This window comes from Lutra lutra, chromosome 14 (assembly GCF_902655055.1).
Source record: "Lutra lutra chromosome 14, mLutLut1.2, whole genome shotgun sequence".
In the NCBI taxonomy this organism is placed as follows: Eukaryota; Metazoa; Chordata; class Mammalia; order Carnivora; family Mustelidae; genus Lutra; species Lutra lutra.
This window is the reverse complement of record NC_062291.1, coordinates 33,975,637-33,985,287: the sequence shown is the minus strand read 5'-3', so window position 1 is coordinate 33,985,287 and position 9,651 is coordinate 33,975,637. Positions and strand designations below refer to the sequence as shown.

General features: G+C 54.8%; 1 protein-coding gene across 5 annotated transcripts in view; it reads right to left on the bottom strand.

Annotated features, from left to right (window-relative positions):
- Positions 1-361: 361 nt before the first annotated feature.
- The window catches only part of CHST3 (carbohydrate sulfotransferase 3), a 32,759-nt gene continuing 23,469 nt past the window's right edge, over positions 362-9,651 (bottom strand). The window contains exons 2-5 of one of the 5 annotated variants that reach the window (XM_047702451.1): positions 8,635-8,827; positions 8,316-8,503; positions 7,660-7,884; positions 362-6,422 (exon numbers count right to left, since the gene is read on the bottom strand). In XM_047702451.1, coding sequence (XP_047558407.1) covers positions 5,129-6,422; positions 7,660-7,799 — 1,434 coding nt within the window. In that variant the 5' untranslated portion in view covers positions 7,800-7,884; positions 8,316-8,503; positions 8,635-8,827 and the 3' untranslated portion in view covers positions 362-5,128. Of the gene's footprint in view, positions 6,423-7,659; positions 7,920-8,315; positions 8,504-8,634; positions 8,828-9,651 lie in introns of all 5 variants that reach the window. The other 4 variants (XM_047702449.1, XM_047702448.1, XM_047702450.1 and 1 more) reach the window with 4 other exon arrangements.

Here is a 9,651-nt window from a genome sequence, read left to right as displayed (position 1 = left end):
AGGAAACTCAAGCTCAGGTAAAGGAAATGACTGGTCCAAGGTCACAGGGTCAGACAGTGACAAAGCTGGGACTTGTCCCCAGTTGCCCTGCCCTATAACCCCCCTGGGTATTCATGTCTCAGCCCGAATTCTGGCCGTTGAGCTCCAGGCACGGTTCCCACCAGCTCTGCCATCTCGGTGACACAGACAAGGATCATCACAGCCCGTGTGTGTAGCCATCCTTCCCTGTGTCTTTCACTGCTAGGGAGCTTTCCTCTGCCCTGCTAGAAGTCACCCCTTTTCCACTGCTGCTCACTTTTTTTTTTCTTGTTAATTTTTGATTGCTGCTGAGAACAAATGCAAAAAGAAAGGCAGAGACGCATTTCAGATTTTGCTCACTGCGTGTTTTCATTTTTAATTAAATAAGTCAAGCCATCAAGTGATGGTTCACATTCTGTTCCACAAAGCAGACCCTTACTGGCGGTGGCCCCTGTGTTTCCAGGAGACAGCAGATGGCAGCCATGGCAAGGACATCTGGGACATAGGACAGCGAGGGGGCTGGGGGCAATGTGGCTGAGCAGAACGGCACACTACACATACACACGTGTGGACACACATGGCCACAAAGGGAGTGTCCCATACCACGTGGCCATGAAACGTGACATGGGGCCGAGATCTTGGCAAAGAGTTTATGGGATCCAGGAGGGGGCAGGGGAGCCAGGCAAACTTTGCCTGAAACAGATGAGATGGAGATTTCTGGGGTGCCCAGTTCAAGCCCAGTGGTAGAGGAAGCAGGGTCTTTTCCCCCTAAAAATACTTGGGTGTACATTGTGAGCTGTGCCCACGGGGATGGCAGCGTGTCTACATCCTTGGAAATACACACCTCACTCGTCCCCCAGGCACAGTCATGGAATGACAAAGGACCCCAGATCAAAGCATCTGGATCTCCCAGCTCTTAAGACTGAATTTGCCAATTCTGCTTCCTCTTTTTGAGGTAAAGGGCGGCTTCCACGATTCCTGAAACTGTGGGCAGCTGAGAGGGGATGTGGCTGCATTCAGGAAACATTCAGGAAGCCTTCTGCCTCTCAACCAGCTGGACCACAGCCTGGCGATCTCCACTAGCAAACCCACCAACCTGGGACCCTTGGAGCTCAGTGGATGCTCCTTCTACTTTGTGCAGATGGGCAACCCCTACTTACCCCTACTTGGCTTCTGCAGATGCATTTCCCTGTGCCCACCCTCCTTTCTTCCTGCCCCAGGGACACGGCCATCTGCTCTTCTGGTCCTCTCCTTCATAATCCAGGGCCTAGTGAAGGGCAGGCCGTACAGTCAATTAAAACAGGACCTAATCTGGGACCAGGGCTGGACAAGACCTTTGGGGTCAGGACCAGACCATCTGATGCTTACCTCGCCAGGCCAAGCGCCCATCTCCTGGGACAGGGATCACCTGACTTCCTGCTAGAACTTGCTCCATCATCAGACAGGACAGTGGTGGTGTGGAAAGACGCTACTGTAATGGGTTGGGTGGGCCCTCTGCTCTCAGGGGTCCTGTCAGCAGCTGCCCCATTAGACGAGCGCCTGGTAGAAGCTTCTAGGCTGAGGCTACTGGCAGACAGGGAGCCAATCTTCATGAAACATTTCTTTCTATTCATTTAGTTATTTTCAAGTATACGTATCACCTAAAGGGATCAAAGGCTAATTTCGTTCATGTCCTTCAACCTTAGTAAGAACTTGGTGATAATGTGCAGTGATGTGGTATGGGGAGGAGAGGGCCACAGAGCTGAGAATCTGCTTCTTTTTTTCGCTCTATGGGGACTCAGGAATCCGGCTCCCAAAGACCCTTGCCCCCAACCTGGCGCCCTTATCCCCTCCAGCGTTTACCAACAAGGCCAGAGGAGAAGCCAGGAATAGGCAGCTGCGGTTAACAGCCTGTGGGTGTTAAGACACTGCCCTGTCTCACTAAGGCCTGGAATGTTCTGAACTATTTATACGGGCCAGGCTAAAGAGGTCTTCATCAGGAAAAAGAAAATGAGTAAACACTCATTCCTGAATGGGACTCTTATTCTGGAGAAGCTGGCAGCCCCAAAGGTGAGGCCTCAGCTGCTCCCTTCATCTGCAGGCAGGTAGACACGGTGCAGGGGGTGGGGAGGGGGACACTAGAGCTGGCAAGAGCAGAGACGCCTGGGCTGGCCTAGGCGACAGGGGAGACACTTGCCCCAGATGGGCCACCTTCCTCGTCCCAGCTGCCTGCTGAAAACCCCAAATGCATACCTGAACCAGGTCCCCCAGAGTGTAAAGTCAGTAGTCACCCCACCCTGTCCTTCCCCAAACCCTGAGGGTTCCCAGGGGGCTGCTGAGCACTCTCTTGAGTTGTGTCCCGTTTCAGACACCAGGCCAAAGGGGAATATAGCAGAAAGGGCCTTCAACGTCGCATCATCAAAACTACAAGAAAAAAACAAGGTACCTCCTTAAGCAATGCACCAAGAACAGTCCAACACCCCCGGCCCTTGGGCTTTGCTCTTCTCTTGTATTTTGAATCGTCTTCTTGGAGTGTCCTTCGTGTATGGCGTGAGTCAACGGTTTCTATTACTGTTTCTCGTCTTTCTTGATTTGGGTACAGCTTTGAGTCCCTGCAAATAAGGTATTTTATGTCTCTTTGTCACAATAAATAAATAAAGTCAACTTGTAGTGTACAAATTGTCAATGTCCTGAGAAGTCCCAAAGGTCCATTCTCGGCACTGTCCTCAGAGCTCCGGGGTGGAGACCTTGGCTTGAGGCACAGGAAGGAAGAAGTCTGCTGTCCACACCAGGGCGGGGGTGGGGGGGGCAAGAAGAGCCCGAGAGAGAGGTGCCTGCCTCCATCCCTGCCCCAGCCCCCATCAACCACAGGTGGGACGCAGTGCAGGGAGCAGGGTGGTGTAGGGGGAGGAAAACCCAGCATTTCCGGGCTCACCAGAAGACTCTTGGGTCTCACTCTGCCCCAGAGTCAAGTTTTCAGGGCTGGAATCCCTTTGGACCCCAAATTTGAGCCCCTGCACCACTTATTCTGGGACTGGAAAGCCAAGACTGGAGACATCCTTGAATGACTGTAGTCCACGGTGATGGAGACCCAGCAGCTCCAATGCGGTCATGGGCACAGACCCCACAAAATGGCTACGGTCCTCAGCGTCTCAAACAGCAGCTTCTGGCCAGGACACAATCCCCATGGCAGCACCAGCTGGACTCAGATCCTGTTTCCCTTGTGTCCAAATTACTCAGACCGAAACTCAGCCCTCTGGGTTTGACAACAGGACAGATCTGACAGCGGAGTTGTCCAGGAAATCAGAAACAGCCCTAGTAAACTCTGCAGCTCTTCAAGATCTGAGGGAGACCGAGTTCTGCTCCCCAGTGTGGGGACATTTGCTGCTTGGCCACAGGCCCCTGACCCCCCCGTCGCCCCCCCAGGAAATTCATTTGGACTTTTGAGATGTTCAAATCTGGCCTTGTCTTGGGAAAGGGTGAGAGCTAATTTATGTTGCTTCTCGACACACAGCAAAGAACCCAGGTGGTTTCTGAGATTCATTTCGCACGAGGCTCAAACAGAAAAGCCCATGGGGCACTGTAGGCTGCCATGTGGCCGCCTAGGCTCTGATCCTTCCTCCTCCTCCTCCTCCTCCTCTCCCTTCAGCGGGAGCCAGAGTGCTCCCTGCTGGTCCTCCCAGCCCCCTCATGCCAAGACTGTTTCCGAGCTGCACTCTGGCAGTAAGAAAATAAAAAAACACAGCCACAAAACAAGATACCAAACTATAAATAACTTCAAAACAAAACAAAAACAAGTAGAACACCCAGCCTATCCCAAGTTTAGCAACCCTCTTCCCAGAGCCCTGAAAGTTGGAATTCCAGACACTAACAATGCAACCACGGTGACCAACCACGAGGCTGACCTCTGTACCCTGTCTTCCCAGGGTAAGGGGGGTATCCTGATATGACTTCTCCCCCAAGAGCTCTCTGTACTCTCTTATGGGCCCTGCCCCACATGAGACCTGGCAGAAAATGGCAGGACTTGCCAGCTGCCTTTTGCCTCCAGTCAGGCCTGGGGCAGCCTTCACACAGGGTCATACTCTCAGGGATCCAGCCCAGCTGGGACAGAGTATTAGGGCTGCAGTCATGTGAGGGCTGGCCACCCCATTTCAAAACATCCTGCCTGCCAGCAGGGAGGACAGGAATGGACCAGAGGAGATAGCCAGGGGAAACCAAGGCGGGCAGGGGCCGCAGACTCAGCCCTTCTGGGTCTACCTTTCAGTTCAAACCTGGTCAGGAACAGGGTCATGGCCCATGACCGTGTTTCCTTCCCCATCCCCAGCTAATTCTAAAAATGTAATGAAAGGCTCCTCATTAGGGGTGTGATAGTTAAATTCTGTGGGAATAAAGCAACAGGGCAGCTTGCCTGTGTATGTGTGTGTGGATTTGGATTTCTATGTTGTTTGGGTCTATGTGTGGTATACATAGAGGCCTTATTTTTACACGTGTGTTTTATAGTTCCGTGTAGGGCTGATGTTCGTAACCGGTACAGCTCTTCCATTTGTGAAAATATCGAACCGTTCTTGGTTGAAAAGCCCCAACTGCCAACCCTGACGTTCTGGGCTGCTCCAGTCCCACCCCAGGGATCCATGCAGATTCCACACCGGATGGTGTAGGAATCCAGAAACTGAACTTTGAAGGCTGAGTACAACGGGAGGGCTGCTGTCGACTTGTCTGTGCCCACAGCCCCTTCCAGACCAACACTGGGACTCTGGCCCACAGGGTCTGTAGGCATTTATACATGTTTCTTATATTGTGTGTGAGAGAGAGACAAGAGACAGAGAAAGGCATGTTGTCAATAGCTCTGGGCCCGGGTGCCTACTCAGGAGACCGCAGCTCCTTAGGTCCTGGCCTGGCGGCCCTCGGGGACAGGCACTGTCCCGCTCTCGGTGAGAGACCCCAGGCCACAGGCTGCGGCACGGAGGGAGCCTACTGCTCCATAAAGGCTGCCTGCCCCGCTGGAGGCCGCCCACCCACCCGGCCGCCCTCTACTGAAGCCACCAGCTCACCGCTGGCCTTCGTGGGAGCAAGGCAGGCAAGGGCGGGTCTTTCCCAAGGAGGGGAGTGCGCGTGCGCGGGCCCGGGGCGCCTACGTGACCCAGAAGGTTCCGCGCTCCTCCAGCAGGCTGAAGGAGCGGTTGGTGAGCGAGGCGGCGTCCCGCGCCAGCCGGTAGCCGAAGAGGCGCATGGCGGGGCCGCAGGCGGCCTGCACCACCTGCGCCAGCTTGAAGGGCATGCCGAAGCGCCACTTCTCGAACTGCTCGGAGGAGTTCTTCTGCGTGGAGTAGATGCCGTTGCCGTCCTGCGCCGCCTGCGTGTTCCTCTGGATCCAGTCCTCCACCTGCGGCGTCAGGGGGATGCCGGCGAAGCGGTACATCTCACGCGCCTTCTGCAGTGGCCAGCGCGCCACGTCCTCGTAGCGCACGAGCATGTAGCGGCCGCGCAGCCAGGCGGGCTGCCGCAGCCCCAGCTCGGCCGACAGCCGGATGCTCTCGCAGTTGCCCCGCAGCCGCTGCACCTCCTCCTCCCCCAGGCGCGCCTGCCCCTCGGCCAGCCATTTCTTCCAGCCCTCGTACTTGCCCGCGAAAGCCACCATGCGGGAGGCCAGCACGGCGCGCGGGTCCCGCACCAGCTGGATGACGCGCAGGTCCAGCCGCGGGTCCTCGGCCAGCGGCTGCAGGAACTCCAGCTGCCGGATGCGCACGGCCTTGAGGGCCATGTGCTCCTTGCGACGGCAGGCCTCGGCGGCCAGCGTCACGTTGAGGGGCCCGCAGCGGCGGTTCTTGCAGTGGTACTTCTCGAAGACCTTCTTGACGAAGGGCGTGCACACGGGCTCCTCGCACAGCGAGCGGCTCGAGCCGCGGCGGAACATGAACTGGGTCAGGTGGTCCTCGGGCAGCGGGCTGATGAAGTGCTCCAGCACGTACAGGTCGCACAGGAATAGCTGCTTGAGCACGTCGCGGTAGACCAGGGCCGAGCCCGCGGCGCTGGCGCCTCCTGACTCGAAGGACACCGTGCGCTCGATGTGCCACAGCGGCTCGAAGAGGTAGAAGATGTTGCCCTGCTGGTTGAAGAACTCGCCCACGAACGAGGAGCCGGTGCGCGTGGTGGCCATAAGCAGCACGTGGCGCCGAGGTCCGGCCCCCGGGGGTGGCGGTGGCCCCTCGTCCCCAGCTGCGACCTCGGCCTCGGCCCCGGCCTCTTCCAATGGCTCTACACCCAGCTGCAGACTGAGGTTTCGGAGGCGGCCCTGCAGCTGGGTGAAGGCCGAATCGAGCTCACTCAGGGACAAGAGGGACGCATTGTCGGCCAAGATCAGGGCTGGGTCAGTGCTGTTGGCATCAGCCAGGGGTTGCGGGATCTGCTTCAGCTTGTCTGACACCCTAGGAGGACAAAGGGAAATCGGAGTCAGCGAGTGACTAGGGACTCCATCCCTTGTGCACCCCGAGGCCGACTCCCGGGCTGATCACCCAGAGCCTATCTTAGCTGGGTCTGCCTGGAAGCTGACTTGGAGGCAAGGATTTGAGGGTTGTTAAGTAGTTTATTTGGGTCATGATCTCAGGAGTACAGGTAGAGAGATAGGAAGTGAGGTGGGGAGAAAAAGAGGTCTGTAAAGGGTGATCAGGCTGTCCCTGTGGGCAAACCAATCCCCCTGGGGCCTCCTGGGAGACCGTGTAGAACACACAGGAGGATTCTCTTGCCCAAGGGACGTGAAAGGCCAGCTGGTGTTGGCTGCGGGTGTTAGCTTAACGGTGTGCAGGTAGAGAGGAAGTTTGCTGGTGGAGAGCTGCAGGGGCTCGCAGTAGGACCCTGTGGGCACAAACTGGAACAGTCCACACTGAGTGACACAGTGCCTGCTACACAGCCCAATTCCTAATCTATCCATGGTGGCTACTTTTCTTGCAGGGTGTCGTGTTAAGAAAACAGGTCTAAGAAATCCTTCTGTGGCTAGCAGAGACACAGCAGAGACCCTGCACACACTAGTATACTGCCAACTCCAGGAGGGAAACATTCCAAGTGTAGCCGAGGTAAGTATGCACCCCTGGAATTTAGCAGTATACAACCTGGACAGCTGCACATGGCAGTCCTGCCCACCAGGTTATCTGTACCAGCAACCCCTGCATTTCCATGGGCTCACCCTCACCCATGGCTTCGGCTGGTGTAGTAGATGTGCTGTTAATGTGAGGCATCATCTTGCCAAGAAGGAAATTAGTAATAATCGCCGTAGTCAGTAAGTACTGGATACCAACTGCATGCCAGCCACTGAGCTAAACGTTTTACATTTCCTAATTTAATCTTTGTAAGGAAAGCCCCATCGTTAGCCGTATTTTATGGAAGAAGAACTTAGGACACAGAAAAGTGAATTTGTCCAGGCCATCCCTACTACTAGAAAGAGTCTGAATCAGGATTGCAATGCCAGGTTGCCTGAGTCCAGAGCCCCAGTGTCTCCCCTGTGCATTCCTGGGGACGTGTGCAGGACCACTGCCTGGGCACAGGAGGGGCCTATGATGATCAGTTTAAGGATGGCCTTTGTAGGTCCACAAAGAGCCCGATGGCTACCTCTTTGCCCCATCCACCCCTCCCTGATAAGGAAGACTTTCGCACACTTGTATTCCTCACCTTGATATGATTTTATTTTCCTTTTCAATGAAGACAAAAACCACCACCACAAAAGCCAGGAAAAGAGCATATTTGCTCCTCATCCTCAGGCTGTGCAGAAAGTCCCGGCAGTCCTGGGGTAAAGCGAGTCCTTTCTCCATGGGGAACGGTGGGGCCGTGGGTTGTCAGCTCAGCAGCATCACTCGGGATCTGGCTTGCCGTCTTCAGGTGGGGGACACCCTCGTCCTGTGAAAAGACCTCTCTGGTCAGGACAACCTTGTCTGGAGGTGAAGAATGAAGAGTTTTCCCACCCAACTTTTGAGGACCGTGGCCCGGCTTAGCAGCCAGAATCCCAGACCCACTCTCCCAATGGATGAGGTGAAATCAGGTCATTTAAAATGCTAATCAGCCATTTAATTCATTCATCCCACTTCCATCAACTTATCCTTTGACCTCACACATAATTCAAGGGCAAGGAGATGGAAAAGAATGTTCCTTAAACTAGAAATGTTTGCAACAAGAAAAGACTATAAATACCTAAATAAAAAATGGAGATGGACCTATCATAATGATATATATACACATCTACATGAGATCTTTCACCTGGGTCCTTCCAAAATCCCTCACATGGCCTCAGCCTTCGTGACATAGCCCCTCCTGGAGCAGCCGACCCCTACCTAGCTTAGGGTTCCCCCGGTCCCACCACCATGCAGACTCCCATTAGCATCTGAGACTGTCATAAAGTGAGTTGACTTGTAAGATCTGTTCACCGCTGATCATCCTTTTGTGGTGTAAGGGGGTTTTGTCCAGGCCCCTCATTATCCTTTAGCACTGGGTCAGGCACACAGGAGACACCCGAGCATGGCTGCCGAACAACAGAAGGAATAAAGGAATAGATGAACCTCACCGGAAGCTATATACATTTTTAATAGCTGAGCAAATACAGCATTCCCCGAGGAGCCCATTTCTTGCATGCATCTGTGCCATCACACACACCTGTCCTGCATCATGAACCCCAGATTCCAGCACAACACGGCCCCCTCCAACTCCATCCAAAAGTCTATGCATTCTCCATGAGGATGGTCATTCATGGGATACTGTTTGCTCCAAGTGTGGGGAAGGCTTGTGACCTGGGTCAGTGCATCCAGGATCAGCTCTCTTCTGGAAAAGATTTCCCCACAGGAAGCAGCTGCCATGGATGAGAGAGTAAGAGGGCAGGAAGGTAGGTGCTGGGGTCAGACCTTCATCACACAATGGAAGTGGCTAGAGGGACAGCCAGCGCATCTGTCCTTTGGGGAAAGCAGTGGGCCAGGGGCTCTGCAATACCAGAAGGCATATGTGGAAGCTGGCAGCAGAGTGGTGGGCCCCGCTGTGCAGGGCAGAGGGGGTGGTGAGGCTTCCCGAGTGTGGGTGACTGAGGAGGGGCTCAGGAGGAGGGAGAGGAGATCTGCAGAGACAGCACCAGGGCAACTAGAATATTCCTGCCCCTTCCTAATTCTTCTGGGCCTTTCCCCACATATTCATTAAACAACGACTCTGTAAGCACCCACTCTGTGCCAGCCTCTGGTCTAGGTACTGGGGATACAGCAGCCAGCAAGCAGAGCCAATCCCTGGCCTCATGGAACTGACACTCGGGTTGGAAGGGCCAACTGGAATGATCTGGGTGGCTGAGATTCATTGAGCGCTTACTGCTCTGGGCCACGTGCCATGCTAAGCGCTCGATTTGCATTTCCTCCTCCGACCCTTACAGAGTCTGGTTAGGTAGCAGTTATCCCATTTTACAGATGAGGAAACAGAGGCTGACGGGTTAAGTAACTGTCCAAGGTTCCCCCAACAGGAGCCCTCATCATCCCTCCAAGACCCAGGTCATCTGAGCCTCCCAGTGCTCTCCAATCACCCCCACTATAGCATATATGGTTGGGCTTTCCAGCTGATGGTCTGCCTGCCTGTCCTCCCTTCCCAGAATCCGAGCTCCAGGAAACAGGGATCAGCATCTAGAACGGCACCCAGCAT